Source organism: Nannobrachium achirus, assembly GCF_963921795.1.
Source record: "Nannobrachium achirus genome assembly, chromosome: 13".
Classification (NCBI taxonomy): domain Eukaryota; kingdom Metazoa; phylum Chordata; class Actinopteri; order Myctophiformes; family Myctophidae; genus Nannobrachium; species Nannobrachium achirus.
This window is the reverse complement of record NC_137833.1, coordinates 20020542-20040341: the sequence shown is the minus strand read 5'-3', so window position 1 is coordinate 20040341 and position 19800 is coordinate 20020542. Positions and strand designations below refer to the sequence as shown.

General features: G+C 40.4%; 2 protein-coding genes across 2 annotated transcripts; one reads left to right on the top strand and one right to left on the bottom strand.

The window, feature by feature from the left end:
- Positions 1-1905: 1905 nt before the first annotated feature.
- herc4 (HECT and RLD domain containing E3 ubiquitin protein ligase 4) lies at positions 1906-17098 on the top strand. The gene is made up of 24 exons (XM_080741163.1): positions 1906-2167; positions 2614-2883; positions 3512-3671; positions 4359-4435; positions 4559-4780; positions 5494-5585; positions 5936-6066; positions 6649-6809; positions 7221-7297; positions 9494-9624; positions 9806-9865; positions 10106-10217; positions 11237-11426; positions 11531-11703; positions 11819-11938; positions 12027-12125; positions 12243-12410; positions 13330-13473; positions 13581-13747; positions 14366-14432; positions 14578-14660; positions 15797-15980; positions 16293-16395; positions 16520-17098. The coding sequence occupies exons 2-24, from the start codon at positions 2658-2660 to the stop codon at positions 16726-16728; spliced, it is 3156 nt and encodes a 1051-aa protein (XP_080597289.1). The 5' UTR covers positions 1906-2167; positions 2614-2657; the 3' UTR covers positions 16729-17098.
- A 1133-nt stretch (positions 17099-18231) lies between these two features.
- On the bottom strand, positions 18232-19800 carry cox5b2 (cytochrome c oxidase subunit 5B2). Its single transcript, XM_080739989.1, has 4 exons — positions 19650-19800; positions 18924-18994; positions 18631-18730; positions 18232-18457 (listed from the first exon to the last, which is right to left on the bottom strand). The coding sequence occupies exons 1-4, from the start codon at positions 19744-19746 to the stop codon at positions 18345-18347; spliced, it is 381 nt and encodes a 126-aa protein (XP_080596115.1). The 5' UTR covers positions 19747-19800; the 3' UTR covers positions 18232-18344.

Below are 19800 nucleotides of genomic sequence, written 5' to 3'. Positions count from 1 at the left end.
CAATGTGACAAACTCCCACAAATACCCACGACAAGAAACCTGAAATACAGGTTCCACCATTTTCACTTCAAGGAAGATGTAATGTTACGTAAGTGAAACTCCTTTATCCTTGGTTAATCAGAAGGAATGCACTAAGTGTAATTCATTGTTGTTCAGGGGAGGATTAAGACTCAATGAGGCCCCTGGCCAAATATCTTTTAGGTCCCCGTCCCCCGACCCAGGGCAGGGGCAGGGGCAGGGGCCACTGGTAGTCAAGGGGGTAACAGGTCAGGTGGGTAGTAGGGACATCTGGGCACCTCTATGTAAAATTGCCTATTTTGTCCAAAATGTAAAGAAAATGTAATATTTTAAAAAATAGTCTCAAGTAAAAGAAAGTATACATGATCATTACACACTAAAACATTTAACAATTAAGGTCTAATATTGCTACAAAACCTGTCATGTGGGGGGCATATTCCATAAACAAGAAGTTGGCCCTAGCCTAGTAAACTGACTCCTCCAGTCTGATAACCTGGCTCTAGCCTAGTAAACTGACTCCTCCCATCTTCTGGAAGAGTCTGGTTTACGAGGCTAACCTGGCCCGTCCATAATCTGTCTATAAATGCAATAGCTTGGACTTGGAGAATAATAAAAATGACAATAAACAATATTAAATGAATGTCCAATTCTCTAAAGCCTCTATTGTTGACAACTACTGAATTATAGCATCATCAATATGATGAATTATAATGAATATGCTGCAGTTATAACATATCATGAAATACCTTTTACTACATAGACATGTGCTGTACTTATTTCATCAAAGGAATATAGAATTGTTTGTTTCTATATTATTATGTTTATATATTGTTTCTATATTGTTTGTTAAATTGTTTCCCCCTTTTTTCCCCTTACTATATACTGCATACTAGTACTGTGTTCTATCCGTCTGTCATTCAATGTTATATGAGATACTTAAATGGTTTCCTATGGAAATATAGCTTAGTCTTTTCTAGGATCTCCTTTTAGTAGACCTTGTACCAGTGAACTGTACTGTCATGAAACTGTACTTTTTCCTATGCAACCTTCTTCTAATAAAGTCTTCAATCAATCAATCAATCAATCAATCAATTAATTTGATTGAATAATTTACTTTACTAGCATTTCGCATAGGAAAAGCACAGGACTAGTTCAGATACAAGGTGAAATAGGATTTAATTTAAACCCAAGAAAGCACAATGGCTTGTTTACATTGGGGTCCCTTTGTACTCAATTCATAGAGCACATTATTAATAATGTCTGGTCCCTTAATACAGTAGCCCTATTAAATATACGTCTATTTCAAGTTCAAACCATAGGCTAACGCCCTAAACGGGCTCTGCCGGTAGCCAAATCGTGCACACCCCCTAGAACACATTGGATTGTTCGCGAGTCTTCTACGGGTGAACCTCTTTCCCAGGCGTTTCGCCCAGGCGGACAGGGTTTTGAAACAATTTGAGGTTATACTTTCTGAGAGATTAGGGGTAAGGTTAGGGTTTAGGTATAGTGTTTGTGAAGTTAGGGTTAGGTTTAGGCATAGTTTTAACGAAGTTAAATATTAGCGTTTTAGACACAATCAAGGCGAAACACCTTGCAAAAGAGGGAGCCCAGTATTCTACGCCTTATTTGGGAGTATATACGCCGCAGTACGACGGTGCTTCTTGGCCCCAAAAGATAACCGATCTATAAGCTAACGACGCGTTTCGTGGCGACGCGTTGTAAGCTTGTAGGTCGGTTATTTATTCGCTAAGCGATACTCTCGCGCGAACCGGCAGGTTCAGACGCGTTTTACTACTGACATCTTGACAGACAGTTGCTTTTTTTCATCTCTCTTCTCCGCCTACAACATTCTGACAGCTAAAACTAAAGTTACCAAACTGAAGCGAATTGGTCTGTGAAGGCTGCTATTGCTTTTTACGCAGACCGGGCACGAAAACACGCGTTATCTAAAGAGTCATGTTCGGTTTACTAGCTGTCCAAATGTCAAGCTAAAGCTAGCCAAACAACAGCTTATAATATAACAGTCCTCGTGTTGTGTGGGGAAATATCTGCTCCTTTTCTCATTTTTGGACTGTGACTTTCAACGGCACGGCGGAGCTTTTGTTGGTTGTTGTTTTGGGGGGGTTGGATTTGATTTCGCAACCCGGGGGTAAGCAAAGAAAGAACACACTTTGACCAAAACATAAAATAAAATGAGTCATGGCTTATAAGTCTTGAGCTACATTGGTATGCTAATGTTATGATGCTGTATGTACATGTATCCATGCAGCAGAATAATGTTAATACATGTCTTGAATGGCTTACCGTTGCTTCCAGACAGTCAAACCCACAGACTAGCCTTCTAAAGCCCGTCCATCAGTGTTTAGCTAACCAACCATAGGCTTAAGGGAGCTAAGGTTAACTTAATTCTTGGTCGGCTTTTTAGGACGTCTGTTAAACTATAAGTTATTATTATAGCTGGTGAATTGGAGCTTTCTGAAGAACATGAGACCCACACAATATCTTGCGAAGCTGGATAAGCAACTTAACATCCAGCCTGTCTACTGAGATAAAACGTTAGCTAACACTGTCTGTCACTTTATCTATCTCCCCCAGAACGAGGATCCTGTTAGCGTGGCTACCTGGAAGGGAGACCCGCAATGCTGTGTTGGGGCAATGCTGCCTTAGGACAACTAGGTTTGGGTGGGATCGATGAGGAGGTGGTGGTCGAGCCACGGAAGTGTGAGTTTTTCCATGGTAAACAAGTGTGTGACGTGGGGTGTGGCCGGTGGCACACAACTTTCCTGCTTGAGGATGGTGCGGTGTATACCTGTGGCTGCAATGATCTAGGCCAGCTGGGACACGACAAGTCCCAGAAGAAACCAGGTTGGTGAAATGTTTTCATCTCGTGTGAGTGACAGTTCTTGCCAAAAGCAGATAATCATTTACCAATCCAAGCATGTTCAAGATTGTACTTTATTGTATCTTGTGTACAGGTACATAAGCGTAAAACTTATTTGGGTTTGGCTTCCTTCAGACAATGCAGCAGCATAGACAATAACTGCAGTAGAATAAAAATGGCATAGAATGATTTAAAGTGATCCCTGGCTAATACGACAAATATGCCTTTTCATTCTATGCCATTTTTAAATAAAAAGGAGTGCAAAAAAAGCAAGGAGAGAATAAAAAGAGCATCATCAAATGTACATGTGCATAAAAGTTTGGTATAGTGCATACAAGTTTGCTATATTATGTAACATAAATATTCCTTGTGTTAACCTATCTGTGATGCTCACCTACTCTTATGTCACACACACACACACACACACACACACACACACACACACACACACACACACACACACACACACACAGAGTATATTTCCTTACCAACACTACTCCTACATTTCTTCAAAATAGTGGCTCCACTTATGTGTTCACATTTAGTCCATAACACCAACACAGCATGAGAATAGGCGTAACATTTATTTTATTTTATTGTCTCTTCTACCAGAACAGGTTGTGGCACTGGATGCACAGAACATAGTGGCAGTGTCATGTGGAGAGGCCCATACACTTGCCCTGAATGACAAGGGACAAATCTTCTCATGGGGTCTTGGCTCTGACGGGCAGCTGGGCCTAAATAACTTTGAAGAATGTGTTCGTGTGCCTAGGTAAAACGCACTTCTGATGTTGCATATTCAGTAGTTCAAGTCAAATGCCACTTCCCCCTCATTCATTAGTAAGTCATTCTAATCATAATTATGATCATAGTTGAATAGCTAATTATTTTGTTTAGTACAACACAGACATATTTTGTCTATGCATAAACACAGACAATCTTCCATAAATGGCTTCAATTTTCGCTTTCATATGTTTACATGTTTTAATAATCAGTGAAACATTACTGATCTTGAATTAATTAGCTTCATGTTTTCCAAGCAATACTATGAGTCACTCACTGCTTGTGGGCTTGTGTGCGAAATCTGGAATGTGTCACGTGAGCCCCCTGCTGTGAGGACAGGTGTCGGTCTCTTTGGCCTATTCATGCGCAGCCCTCAGTCTTTTTTCTTGCATTCATGTTCAGCCTTGAAGGCAATGAACGGTGCAAGAAGTGGTTCATATTCCTAGTCCTTTAATATTGGTACCGCTGGTTATTGATAATACCATGGATTTATTTAGCTTGGTTTCCAGGTCTAAATTGGCCCTGGTCAGACAGCTAAATTGGCCCTGGTCAGACAGCTAAATTGGCCAATATGTCAGGTGAATGCAATGAACTTCCTGAGACAATACAAAACCAGCAGTAATAGGGCTCTGTGAAGACCAGGACTCATTGGTTTTCATTTTTTTTCCCCCTTCAGACAAACAAAGTGTTTGTCAGATGTACAAATTGCTCAGGTAGCCTGTGGATACCGGCATTCCCTTGCTCTTTCAAGAGGTGAGTGTGGCATTATATTTATTGTAAGCTATAATAAGATCCTCCAGGTTTTGTTTATAATTTTTGTCATTTTGTCACTCAACTTAATACTTTTTTTTTTATTTATTTTTTTACTTTGTTTAGGGGGACAAGTGTTCTCCTGGGGTCAGAATCGATATGGCCAACTGGGACTGGGAATGGATGGACAAAGCATTTCCACACCCCAACTCATTCAGTCTTTGCAGGGCATTCCTTTTGCGCAGATATCAGCAGGGGGCGCCCATAGCTTTGCCCTCACACTCTCAGGGGCTGTGTTTGGCTGGGGGCGGAACAAGTTCGGACAGCTGGGTGTCAATGACAATAATGGTGAGATTCTCAAATACTTTGGCAGGCAGGCGGCAATGACTCAGGAGGAGGTAGACTGGGTGGTCTTGGAAATGGAAGGTTCCAGTCTTGTGTTCTACCTAGGGTGACCAGACTGTCCCGTTTTCAAGCTACGTGTCCCGGTGTCCCGACAAATATCTCTAAAACACTAATATGTCCCGGTTTTCAACATTCACAACAAAATTGTCCCGGTTTTCGCCAGAATTAAAATAATAGTAGCTGTTTTCAGTGGTTGCATAGACATTTATCATGTTCTTTTCATAAAAAAATGCTCACAAATCAGAAAACATGAACAAATTCATTGCGTGTCGGAATTCAACGCTGAGGCTGTTTGTTATGGCTGAAAATATGGTCACCCTAGTTCTACCGTGTTACGCTATATGTGTAGTGTGACCTGCAGAACCTTTTTTTGTAGCCAAGCGTAGCCTCTACAAACCATTTCATCCATTGATAACGCGTTACTGTCCACAACACGTGCAGGTAGATTATTGTATCCCTCCTGAAAAATCTAGAACACACCACTGGAAGGTTCCAAGACCTCCCGATGAGCAGCTCCTGATAAGCAGGCGCTGCTCGCCTCTGTCATCGGAGTGTGAAGGTGTGTGTAAATAGGTGAATGTAAAGCACTTTAGATAAAAGCCTTATAGCATATAAACCCTTTAGACCTGAAATAATCCTTAAAAGCTCTTTTGCAGATCGACATTTCCCAACCCTACTGAAGTCCCTTAGGTCACAGAGGGTCATTTGCATCTGCTGCGGAGAGGACCACACAGCAGCACTGACCAAGTTAAGCTACATACTCAGTATTCTTTATGCAGTAGAGTAGCTCTAGTTGAGGTCTTATGCGGGCTACACACTAAACTTTGTTGCCCAGACTACTACAGCTTGTAACTGGCCTCAGTATCTCCTTTGCCAGGGCCTGCAATTTCTTGGCAGGGGATTGTTAGATCAATTACTCTTAAATTTGATTGTGTTTTTTTTTTTTTTTTTTTTTAAATACAGTAACAAGTTCACGTCTTCAACAGTATACAAACTTGTCATTAATAAAGAACTACTTTATATACTGAGACTACACCCTTAAAGTTGTAGTAATTGGTAGAAAGGTTATAACTGTAGGTTTTTCTGGTGATTATGCAGGAAGGAGGCGTTTTTACATTTGGAGCAGGAGGGTACGGCCAACTTGGACATAATTCTACTACCCATGAGATCAACCCCAGGAAAGTGTTTGAGCTCATGGGTAATGTCGTCACACAGATTGCATGCGGAAGGTAAGTTTTAGAAAAAAGGCATTGTTAAGCAATAATAATAGCAATAACATCATTTTCCCCTCATTTTGAGCTACATTAACAGGGAATTAAATATTATATTTTTCTTATTATGAAACGGTTCTGTTTATAAAATGTATGCTGATCAGCATTGGAACACTAGCAGAAGAACTAAAATATATATTATAATTGAAAGCAATAGAAATACTTCAAAACTTGAGACAAGCAAGAGGTAGAATTGGAAAAAGATTTAGTTTATGTTTCAAATATTTTTATTGTCAAAATGTCAACCACAGGATAAGGCATACATTTTCAAATCAGACATTTAAATAGTGCTTCCTTATTTACTGATATAGTGAAGGAAAACAAACAATTCTAAATAAGAAATAGTGAGTTTATGATTGAACACAGGCTCAAAGCCAGACCCTAAGAGCTGATTGCATAAATGATAGAAAATAAATAAAAGGGGGGGAGGAGAGAAAAAAAAAGAGGCTGGACTAGTCAGTGTTAGGCATGAATAGGCATATAAGCTCCATCTTATTGTTGAACACTGTTGATAATTTAATTTAATTCATCTGTTTTAAGGCAGCATACTTTGGCTTTCATCCCCTCCTTGGGAAAGATGGATGCATTTGGGCTTGGTGGCAATGGCCAACTTGGAACACGGTCTACCTGCAATAGAAAAAGTCCTGCCCCTGTAAAAGGCCCCTGGGTTGCTACTAATGGCCCACTTTCCTCACATACAGGTGAGTAATGTAACTCACATCAACTACATGAAGTTCAAGGGTTAATAATACTGCTTGTTGTATCTAGAAGGCAAGGTGAGGAATCGGCTTCAATCTGGGAATCAATTTGTGTAATGTGCTTGTTATGTGATGGTTGGTGTCTGCATACATGTACAGTATCTAGCAGAACTCTTCCATATATAATTGCTGTACCAAAACATTTTTCTCTTCATTGTAAGCTTGTAGATTCCCTTTTTGAATAGCCAAAGTATATAGGGTTTAAGTGGGGCTTTTAGACACTTTATCTTTTTTTTCAGGGCATGGCTAGCTGTCTATAAGAGGATATTTCTGTGTGGCTGTCTTATCTGTCTGTGTCTTGAGATAAAAATAAAACATTTTCACATTATGAAATACTCCTCCTTTTCATTGCAGATACAACACAAAGCTGTTGTGTCAAGCGGATCTATGCAGGGGGAGACCAGAGTTTTTCCCACTATAGCACTACGAATGTAAGTGTTTTTAACTTTTCATTTAGCCTCTGTTCTGTCCAAATTCTTTTGACTTTTTGAGGGGCACCTGCACTAATGTGAAAAAAGATTTATCAAAGAGGATGAAAAGTCCCAAGTGCTTAAGTAGAAGTTCTGGTTTAACAAAAGTTAAAAAGCCTATATTGGATCATTGCTGACACTTCACCATTAGGAATCTTGGCAGGAGCCTTCGTAGAGTTTTTCTTTATTTTTTACAAATGTATTGATATTTATGCAGACAGAAAAGAAGGCCAATTAAAAAATAAAGATTAAAACATTTACTAACACAAATAACATAAGTGACAGACAAAAAAAAACTAATATAACAAAAACATGATCTCTAAAATAAAACTAAACTGAATCAAAATAAAGTCAAATCTCGCACACTGTCACATTCAACCCTGGGTAAGGAAGAGAGAATTAGAGTTTTAGGGAAATTGCCATTTGGTTCAGAATTACATTGATAAAGGCTTATAAAATGTAATTAATGATAAGTTGCATATTTTTGTGTTGTTGGTGTATGACTAAAATGTTTGTCGATAGAAATAATTTCCATCAATGACCACAAGACAAGTGTGAAGGGGCAGATTAATGCACCGAGGAAAAGTATCATGTTGCAAATGTAGATTTTATGTCATAGTGGTAGCACTACAGCTTTTCTGTGCAAGCACTTTGAAATGAGGTGAGTTGTAGCTGAAGGCAGAAGGAGAATTAGACTGTGTTCAGACTTGTAGAGTCTGAACAGTGACTTTTTCTTTTGAAAGCCATACTTGTCCATCTTGTCCACACGCAGCAGCCTCACAAACTCTTTTCCTCTCCCTGATAATGGGGCGTAAAGAGGACTAGATCAACACATGGCTGGATGTTAAAGTGACCCGAGTAGAAAAATAAGCTTTTCGATAAGATCCTACCATATTGTCATATTTTGCACCTATTTAAATGTAATAAAGAGTATCTATGTACCGGTATGTAAATTCTTCACATACAGTTCGGTAACTCCGGTTGATTATTTCTCCCATTCAATAATACCAATTGGTATTTATTTTTATCGTTGATTAGCCAACTTTACAGCCATAACCTGTAAGGCCTGTGCAATAGGGCAAGTGGAAGCTGGTGTTCTGTTAAGCAGAGTGGCAGCATTATTTGGTGTCAGCTCCTGGTCCAAGTTTAGGACCAAGATCCATGAGACAGGTGAAGTCAAAGGAAGACAACACCCCAAGAACACCGGTTCCTCAACCTTGCTTCACTGTGAGGAACCATAGGCTTTCTACCAGAGATTTACAGGCATGATTTGCACAACGGTACCACAGACAGATGTCAACGTCGCAGGACCCATGCTCAAGTGCCAGTCACACACCTCTGTGACTGGCACAGGCAGCTCAAAACGAGAGTGATTACCAGCAGAAGCATATAAGGGATTTAGGCAATCTTTGGCAGGGCGCTAACCACACGTTTAGCTGTGTTGCTCATTCCACGATTGCACAATCCTTACAAGTACCTAGTTATAAAGGTGACTAATCAACAATAAAAATGATATCAAATACAATACCAATTATAATGCATGCAGTACCAAACATTTCAAACAATAATATGACAACCACCCCATTAATTCACACTGAGATTTATCCAAAAATACTCTTTACAGAGTCCTTATGCTACAGACACCAGAGGGCAGTATTGTATGAATCTGCCCTATCCAACATTGGATCCACAATCCACATTCCAAATGATAACATTTTACAGCTAAACAGTACACTAACAATACAGATATTTACGAAATAGACAATGTAGTAAAAGATGTTTAATATTTTATCAGCACTGTATTAATCGTTTTTACTTTGTAGTCTGGGTCCTCTACTTGAAGCTACAGGGTAGACTGAAGTTGTAGTAATGATGGGGTACTGTTAAAAATGAATGTGTCTTATATGATAAACAATCAATCAATGGTAATAACTAGACTTTTCTAAAATGTCAAAACAGTAGACATACTGTTGTCTTTTCTCAAATGCTTAAACAAAATCCTGAACCATACATCTACAATTTCATTTTGCAGTTTAGTAACAGTTTAACATTGGTGAATATAAATGTGGGTATAAATAACAGTTGGATTCAGTGCATTATTTTCCCTGAACAATTATATTTTAAAACTTCGGTTTGAAATGTTCTTCATTGTCCTAGAACCACCAAGTGTCAGATAATAGGAGGACACAGCAGGACCCCCGTAGGGGACAGATTTGCACCTTGACAGCTGATCTCATCCAGAGTTGGCTGAGCCAGTCACAAGGAAGACTCCCACAAGAGATATCCAAGTAAAGTCCTTACCTCACAAAAAAACACACTAGTGTAGCTGCCTGCATGCTATCTTTGTAATAGTGATGCTAGGTTTGCCTTTTTGATACATTGTCATGACATTTGTAAATTATGTAAAAAATGTGTGGTTTTGTTTGAAAAGTAGTCCCACTAATTACTTGTATTTACTACTTGCTGTAGTGTGATTGACCTGGTGTTCTCCTCAGCGAGTTGTCTCAATGGGTCCTTCTTGGCGGAAAGGTAACCACACTTGAGCTGCCTTGAATTGATATACTTTTATATATCTCTGTCAAATGTTCAATATACAGTATACAGTACTCATAGTTTCTTCTTGGGCTGTATCTCTCTGAAAGATTGTGTAGCCATGTTGTCATGTTCTTGATTCTGTTAAGATATTATAGAAGTAAAGATTGCGAATGTTTGCGAAATCTATTTCCCCTGGACCTTGAATTTGACTTGTTTTTTTATATCTGTTCCAAGTCATCCAGATCACTACAACACCAGCAGTAAATGCTCAGGGGTGGATATGAACATGGCACGTATCCTGTTTCACAGAGTAGTTCAGCATGATCACCCAGAACTAGCTCAGCAGGTGAGTGGTCAGGAGTTGAATCCTACTATAGTCAAAGCACCTACTAGTCCTTTTATCATCCTTTCATTAGTGTGGTTGCCCCAGACTATTAGTTGTCCGACTTTATTCTTCCAATTAAACTTTTCTTTGCCGCAGAATTCCTACCACATTTCTGATGGCATGTACTTGGACCATATTCAAATCGACCGGCATCATCAACAGACGCATGCGTGCTACTTTGCTAAGAGATACGTTATATAGTTTAATTTATATAAATGTATTCGTGAATTAATTTTCTCCATTGACTTTAATTAAAAATAAACTTTTCCCAGATATAGATTTGATGTCTGACATCATCATGTCTGACATCAATAGACCACATGAGACTGACAGAGTATGTCCATATATGTAAAACTCTTAACTTTGTATAATCTTAATTTTCCCGATTTCTCTGTTTAATGTTACCAGATAATATGGTTGTATTGTTGTTTTTTGTCTTTTTTCTTTCCTGTATGTCATGTTTTTATTGTCTATTACCTGTGCTGTTTGAATACCTGAATATTTTGTAAATTGTATATTGTTCAATAAAAAAAAAAAAAAAAGTATGTCCATATATAGACCACTTGAGAATATATGTCCATATATGGGCATTCCAAGATATGGGCTTAATATTGATGACATCAGGGATCTCCATATATGGGCATGAAAGGCCATTAAAATATTAGTGAATTAACTTTCCACTTGAAAGGGGACCACGGCAACCACACTTGCAGTTTCCAATTGCATCTTTCTAGTTAAGTACTAGGTCGGTGGGAGCGCAATCCCTCGATTATGCAATACCTGTTGTACCCGTTGTCAGAGCACTTAGTGCAGTACCATACCATTATCATCAGACTATTACATTGGTACTATAGCATCATAGTATCATATTGATGTTGTCAGGGTTGGAGGCCGGTCTGTGATGTCAATAATACAGATCTGGTTAATTATAATTATAGTATTTGGCCATTATAGATTACATCTTCTATTCTGCCCTTCAGATTGCTGCTAGTCTGGAAAAGAACATGATTCCCAGACTAAACAACTCTCCGCCAGACATTGAGGCTCTGAGACTCTACCTCACTCTTCCAGAATGTCCACTCTTCAGTGACCCGGGCACCTACGTGACTCTTGCCATCCCCTTTGCCAAGGCACTGATCAGCTTAAAAGCAGCTCCACTCAAAGTGCTAGGTAGATTGAAGACTGTTGTTGCTACTCATGAACATGTATATTTCTCATTGTTGCTGTCAAGATACATTTATTTTAGGACATCATTGTTTATGCTCGCACTATAGGAAATTGGTGGTCTACATTTGAGGCCCCAGGGTTCCAGAGGCTGGTGGAGCTGTACAAAGAGGTGGTGGTGTACCTGCTCAGGATGCACAAAGTGGGCATCCCTCATTCAGAGCAGAGGATCTTCACCTGCTTCCTGGACACATCCCTCCGTCTCTTGGAGATCCTGCATGGAGTGAGTTCTGAGAAAATATTGCCTCTTTCGCATGTTTGGTTCATGCACTTTTCAAGAATAGCCTATTCTCATTCTAATAAGTAGGTGGTTGAAAATGTCTATTCTTGATCCTCAGGTAAACGAGAGAGTAGCACAGATCATACAGTATGATAAATTCTACATACATGAGTTGGATGACCTGATAGATATCAGAAATGACTACATCACGTGGATACAGCAGCAGATGTACCCTATGGTGAGTCCCTTGGTTCATAATCTTAAGATTACCAGTTCTGAAAGTTAAATGAAACATAATAGAGACTATCTCTGTACTGTATGTTCAGGGCCATGATGGCGCTGTCACCCTGTGCAAGTATCCATTTGTATTCGATGCCCAGGCGAAGACCACACTACTTCAAACCGATGCTGTCATACAAATGCAGGTAACCTATGCTGCCGGATGCTTAAGAGGCCCGTGCTTGTATCTCAACTTCATAAAAATTGTGATAAAATCACAAAGTGAAAATATATAGCCATGTACTTGTGTTATCTGTTGCCAGATGGCAGTCGACCAGGCACAGAGGCAAAACTTCAGCTCCATGTTCCTACCAGTGGTGGAGTCTGTAAACCCTTGTCTCATCCTCATTGTTCGGAGGGAAAACATTGTCGGAGATACCATGGAGGTTCTCAGAAAATCCAAGAATGTGGACTACAAGAAACCACTCAAGGTGAATTGTGATTTTTGAGTATTAAAGGGGGAGTTCAGACCAGAACATGACACCCCCCTGAATGTGCATGTTTTCATAGACCTTCCTACCTGGTTAGGTGGATTTCCCTTATTGCTGCCCCTGTTCTGAGATCTGTTGATCCCCATAGAGTTATAGGGGAGCCCAGCTGGCCCAGAAGTCTCACGAGAAGGCGAGAATCTCGCCAGGGCTGAGGCAACGAAACTCCACTGACCGGTTCTCATGCTCTTACTGCTCCCAAACGCAATAACAGCAGGTCTGTGCGTCTTTAGGAACCATAAATAGATGATTCATTAAAAAGGAAAAAAAACAAAAAAACAACAACGTTGGCCTTTGGGAGATGATAAAGGGGTCCGATATGCCAATGGGCCGGTATGCAGACACTAAAACTAACCCTAAACCTAACCTCAGTAACCGTGACGAGTAACTAACCTGCCAACGCTACTCGGAACAACGGACCGGTGGAACAATGAGCAGACCCCATGATAAAGAGCCTGTTTTAGCTGTGGGGAGGGATCAACAGATCTCAGAACAGGAGCAGCAATAAGGGAAATCCACCTAACCAGGTAGGAAGCTCTATGAAAACATGCACATTCAGGGGGGGTCATGTTCTGGTCTGAGCGCCTCCTTTAGGTTCTTTGAATTGAACTTTGAAAACTTGGTTAATGGGAAGCACACCTTATGCAATATTATGTAGTAGTGGCATCCTAGATGCAATTTCCACATAGTGGCAACATATTTAATTGTAAGCCCCTTGAGTCATTTTCGGTGTGATAGGGTCTAGGGTGGCTATCAACAAGGCATTGTAGGCTCCAACAAAGTTCAAAGATATATTTCACCATGTTCATGCTTGCAGATTGCAGCCTTAATAATGCATTGTGTCTGATATAATTTGTGGCAGGTGATATTTGTTGGTGAGGAGGCAGTCGACGCTGGAGGGGTGAGAAAGGAGTTCTTCCTCTTGATCATGAGAGAACTGCTGGATCCCAAATATGGGATGTTTCGCTACTATGAGGAGTCCAGACTCATCTGGTTTTCTCATAAGGTACAATATGACTTATCCATAGCTTTTCCTATTTCACTGTTGAAACTTTATTTCTATTTTCTACTGTGTGCATCTGACTGACAAGTGACAATGAATGTCCCCTCCAGACCTTTGAGGACATTGACTTGTTCCACCTCATTGGAGTCATTTGTGGCCTGGCCATCTACAACCTGACCATCGTAGAGCTCCACTTCCCTGTGGCTCTTTACAAAAAGCTGCTGAAGAGGAACCCAACACTGGATGACTTGAAGGAGTTGATGCCAGATGTGGGAAGGTTAGGTTAAGGATTATTAACCTTTGGATTTGTTACCCTTAACCACTTAGGCCCACTGTACATTTAAGACAAATAGCAAAAAATAGCAGGTCTACAAGCTCGCAACACATTGTGAGCTAGTAGATAATCTGTTCAGTAATCATTGCTAAATAGTGTTTGTCCAGGGGTCTCCCTCTCTCTCCAGCTTTAGTAAACAGAAGATCCATTTTCAACTTCATCCATACAGGATAAATAAGTGAAATTGATAGTGATTAAATAAGTAAGCAAACACATTTGGAACTGTAAGTAACACAACTGATAATTCTCTCCTGACTTGGAAACAATTTTTAGCCCACCTGAAAAGATATTTTCTGTTTACTAAATTGAGTTGGAGAGAAGGGGAGATCACAGTTACTAAACAAACACTCAATGATTAATATAAGAATACAGAGCTTTAACTTTTTAACAATAAACTAAACAAATATATAACTTATCGCTTATAATGACATGCCTAAAATTGAGACAACAATATAGAATTGCTCTCTTTGTTATTGTATTCAGAGAATTTGATATGCCATCAGAAATGTGTAGGTTCTAAAATAGAATAAATCCCTAATTCTATCAAACTCTTAAAACTAGGAGTCTGCAGCAGTTACTGGACTACACCGAAGATGATCTTGAGGATACATTCTGCTTGAACTTCACGGTAGGTTGATTGCCAGCTTCAAAGCCACATATAGGCATTTATTGCGTTACTATGTTTACAGTGTTGTAGATTAAAGATGCAATGAGTTGTGAATGTGAATGCGATATGTCCAGTGTCATGTCAATGTTTGTGTTAACATTTCTAGGTCACAGAAGAAAACTTTGGTGCCACAGAGGTCTTGGAGCTTGTTCCGAATGGGGACAATATCTATGTTAATAAGTCAAACAGGTAATTCTTCAGTCAACACCATAGTACAAAAAGGCTGCCTCTGGCTGGCTGATAGTGAAATATTTTCACTGTAGATTACCTATATTTAGTAATTGCGACCGTAGGTCGCATTTACTACCAAAACCTCCACCTGCTGTCTGTCTGTCTGTCTGTCTGTCTGTCTGTCTGTCTGTCTGTCTGTCTGTCAGTGAGTGAGTGAGTCCGTCACACTTTTGCCCTGCTCATATCTCCACAACCGTTGCCCCCATCCATGCCAAATTTTGCACACACACTCCTTGACTGCCAAACTACAACCTCCAAGGACCCCCGGAGCCCCAGGGACCCCCAGGTCCCTGGGGGACCCCCAGATGTAAAAAATGACCAAATGTGCTCACACGTCACACGTCACACTTTTTCCCTGCTTATATCTCCCCACCCGTTGACCCGATCCATGCCAGATTTTACACACACACTCCTTGCCTGCCAAACTACAACCTCCAAGGACCCCCGGAGCCCCAGGGACCCGGGGGACCCCCAGATGTAAAAAATGACCAAATGTGCAAAAATTACCAAATGACCACCCCAACGGGGCTGCTCACGGGGAATTCCCGGGGACCACCGACTCCTGGTGCTCCAGAACGGATGCAAAAGTGGTGGCGCCCCCAGTGGAGGACCCCCTGCCACTGCAGCGCACATAAAATGCCGTAACTCGGGCTAGGAGCGTCCGGGAGAGCCGGGGCCGGTACCTATTCGTCCGCCAAGGCAACGCGGAGACCCCACCCCTCATTTCTCACATGGCCCTATTCTAGCGCCACCTTCAGGCCGATTTTTAAACACATTTTTGGACACTGCTCCTACAGTTTTTGCCCAAAAATCACAAATATCACTACACAGCATGTCTACACTCATGTCATCAACATGGATCAGGAAGATTTTGAAAAAACAAATTTTTGCCCTATTTGTGGAGATAAGCCACCTACGGTCGCTTATCTCCCGATTAGGGAGTCTTACTGGTTACCTCAGTAAATGCCCTAAAATGACAATGAACATTTTGGACCCTGCGTTGGTCATATCTTTACTTTAACCGGTTACATATAGATTCACTGCTGATTTGATTATAATGTGCATGCTATTAAAACTCTTTCCCCTTCTCCTAGACAGGAGTTTGTCAACGCATACGTGGACTACATCTTCAACAGGTCCGTAGCCTCGCTTTTTGAGAACTTCTTTGCAGGGTTCCACAAAGTGTGTGGTGGAAAGGTTCTGGAGCTGTTCCAGCCAAATGAACTGCAGGCCATGGTCATCGGCAACACCAACTATGACTGGAAAGAGCTAGAAAAGGTATTTTCTAGCTAGAAAAGATTTAGATTTTCCACCTCAACAGCTGATGCTGAGCTACTTGTAAGAGACAATATCCAAGTAAAGCAAACGGAGCGGTGGACAAAATGTGTATAGTTGGGAAGCTTTTCTTTGGAAATGCATACCGTCGCTCCGGATTAAAATAGTAATTCTTTGCATATTTATAGTATGTCCACAATGAATCCAAGTTCTATACTAAGGCTTAATTGTTATTGTTGATATTCCTGTCAGGCTGTTTACAGTTCTGCAAGTTTACTTATTCAGCACTAATGTTTTCTTTTTACTTTTCATCAGAGTACTGAATACAAAGGAGAATACTGGGCTGAACATCCCACCATTAAGATCTTTTGGGAGGTTTTCCACGATCTCACTGTAGAAAAGAAAAAACTGTTTCTGTGTAAGTGGTCACCTTCATCACACAAGTTCTTAAACATACTGTATGTTTCATCCTTTGTGCATAGTTGAGATACATTTGACAATGCTTACAGTAGGAATAAATTACAAATTCCTCTTGGCTTCAGTGTTCCTTACAGGAAGTGACCGCATACCCATTCTGGGCATGAAAAGCCTGAAGCTGGTGATTCAGCCAACTGGTGGAGGAGAGCATTACCTGCCTGTCGCACACACTTGCTTCAACCTGCTGGACCTGCCCAAGTACACCAGTCATGAGACACTCAGTGACAAGCTTCTTAAGGCTATAGATCACAATCAAGGTTTCAACCTTGCCTGATGGTGCTCTGAAAATGGCAAAAACGTAACAGACTGTCGATGGTAACCACATGCACAAATGTTTTGCCTCACAGAACGTTTGTCTGCTGAATCTTGTTCTATTAACTTACTACACTATCAGTGTGGAAAAAGAACACTCCGCAGGGGGCCAAGTGACACTAAACGGGCATAAGGGATTGGATGTATGGACTTTCAAGTTCAGCTTTTTTCTTTCTTTTTTTCCTCATGCCAACGCAGTATTGAACGCTGAACTAATTTCAAGTCAATTCACATGGTTTGATATCTATTGTAGAGATGCTTTTTCATGTTTGGATATAAGATTAGTGTAATGAAACCAAAGCATTGGTACAGTATATACTTTGAATCTTTGGGCTCAGATGGTGTAAACCAGTGTTAGACCATATTTGTTAACAATTTGACAATTTTGGTTGAGAACAAAGTATGAAGATATGCTTTAGAAGCTGAGTGGGTTTGCTTGGCTGTAAGCCTTAAACTAGTCAAATAAAAACAAATTACAGCCATTCAAATGAGTTGATATTAATACTGGAACTTGTTTTTTCAAGATCATCACATTTATGGACTAAATGTGAATTAAGCTTTATCAAGTTTGATTGTCACCAGTTGAATTCAAGGCCAAATGTTTTCCACAGTAAATGCAGAATTAGCCATCATATCCATACTCCAATAAGTGCCAGTATAATTTATCAATTGACCTTTTTCATGGCAGCCATATTGGCATGTATCAGTTATACTAATTAAGGCTTGGTTTTGTTCAGGTCAAATCTGATGCTGCTATTGTGCATGTTGGCTCACTGGAAAGGCTCTGCTAGACTATGGAACATCAATTATAACACCTGTACGGGATGTAACGCCCCATTTGTGTCAATGTTGGCTGCTGAAAAATGTCATGAACCAGGGGCACACTACAGTATAAATGCAACTTGCACTTTAAAACAAATGCTGAAGCTTTGCATCAAACCAAGTGGCACCTGGTCACAATTTGGTCAGAGGTTGTGAAAATATATATTCCAGTGGTGAAAGAATATTTCATTATCTTTGAAGTAAGCCATTTACCATGAGTGGGTTGTTGGCTGATTTACCACAGTTTCAGGGTTGTGCCACGAGCCGCAGGCTGAAATGGTAAATTGCTTTTCTACCACTTTTTCCATATAAATGAAAGAAAACAGTTGTAACTTGCAAGGATCTTTAGTTACAATCATCAATTGTTTCGGTGGGCGGGGTCCATGAGCCAACTCAAGGTTGTTGGCCTATTTACCACTGTTTTAAACCAATCAGAATAGAAAAAGTGGTAGAAATACTCATCGTCTCCAGGTGCAATGACTATCAGGGGTTGAACATCCTAAACTTATTCCCTGACATAGTAGTTTCCTATGTCCTAATTGTACCATGTTGCGCAGGGGATGAGTTTTTATATCAGCTCAGCCCTTTTCACAAGAGTGCCCAGTTCACATGACACCCGATGTAATTTGCAATGAGAATCTAGTTCAGAGTTAACATTTTTATTGATGAGAAACTGTACATGTTCAATAACAGGACCATATTGATCAGGGTATTTGACTATGAATGGTGTCCAGTAGAATAGCTTGGAGTCTTGTTTCAGTGGGGCACCTCTGTATGGACAAACTGATAGTAGGACCCACACTGAGGACAGCGCTGTGCATTTCCCTCATGGAGCCAGAACCACACGATGGCACTCTGGTCCTCCTCACCTACAGAGAATTACAAAAATACATTTTATTAACCAGATAAATTGGCATTCCCATTTTGGGTAAAAATAATTAAAATGTAAAAAATAGCAAATAGTAGTTCTACAAGATCAAAACACTGAGCTTGTAAATGTATAGGCTCAGCATATGTATTAATTGAATTGTGTTGCACTTACACAGACAGCCCACCAGCCTTTTGTTGCTGACGCCTGGGACAATGTGAGGCTCTTCTTTGGTTCCAGGATACTCCTTGGGCTTGAGAATGCTGTATGGATCCTGTATTGTAAATATATATAAAAGTTGAAAGCCTCTGCCATATTGTACACTGGAAAATATGCACATTATCATCAGTGGTTCTCTAAAGTGGGGTCCAAGGACCCTCAGGTCTAACTCAAGAGTGTACAATAGGCTCAAGTTGTATTGTGTAAACACAACAGAGTTCTGGCCAGGAATACAGAAGCATACCAACCTGTCCCTTCTTGAACCCCTGCAGAGCACGACGTTCCAACCCAGTGGCCTGCTCCTCATCTGTTGGTACCCCTGCAATAGTAGGTCAATGTCATTAATGACACCTGTGTGATACTTTAACTTAACTAGCTAAATGGGCAGAATCAAAGTATTATTTGTTTGTTACCAGAACAGCACGTCCGCAAGATACCATCTACACAGCAGCAGGGCTAAATTCTGTCCTGTGCACTGCACATGCTGGCACAAGTCCAGTATCAGGTGCCATGATGTCACGTATGCCAAGGAAGGTGGGTCTATCAAAGGCCTGTATACCAGTTCAAATCCAAATGACCTTCATTAATTTAGTCATTTTAAGTCAATCGCTTGTGTAGCCTACATATCACTATTATAAGAAAGGGGAAAATCACAAGGGCAAAAACTGCAGCTGCTTTAATAAAATACAATTCTTGTGCGTGAAAATGCGTGTCTCTGACCAGTTGACAAGCTTGGTAAACAAACAAAAAAAGTTAACGCCTATAATGCAACGTCAAAGTAACGTTCCACTCTACATTTAATAAGTCTTTCGATTTGTTCATTTCAAGTGAGTCATGAAAAACGTCTGTGTATCTTTATGGGGCCAAAAAAATGGCACCCTAGATCTTCACGGTCTCTTAGAACAGCTTAGGATCTTAACGTTACATTCAGTGGTTTCGTTATTACACACGACACTGTAGACGCATCATCTTACCTCTCATAGTCCCCATGGCGCGTTGCAGTGGTCTGGACACGACATTGTGTCTTGTTGCTAATGTACAAGCTCTGACTAGAAGAAGACGTCCCGCCATGTTGATATCAGTGAATGAGTCTGACTGGCACTGCTTTTCAGTTTGACCCTAAAC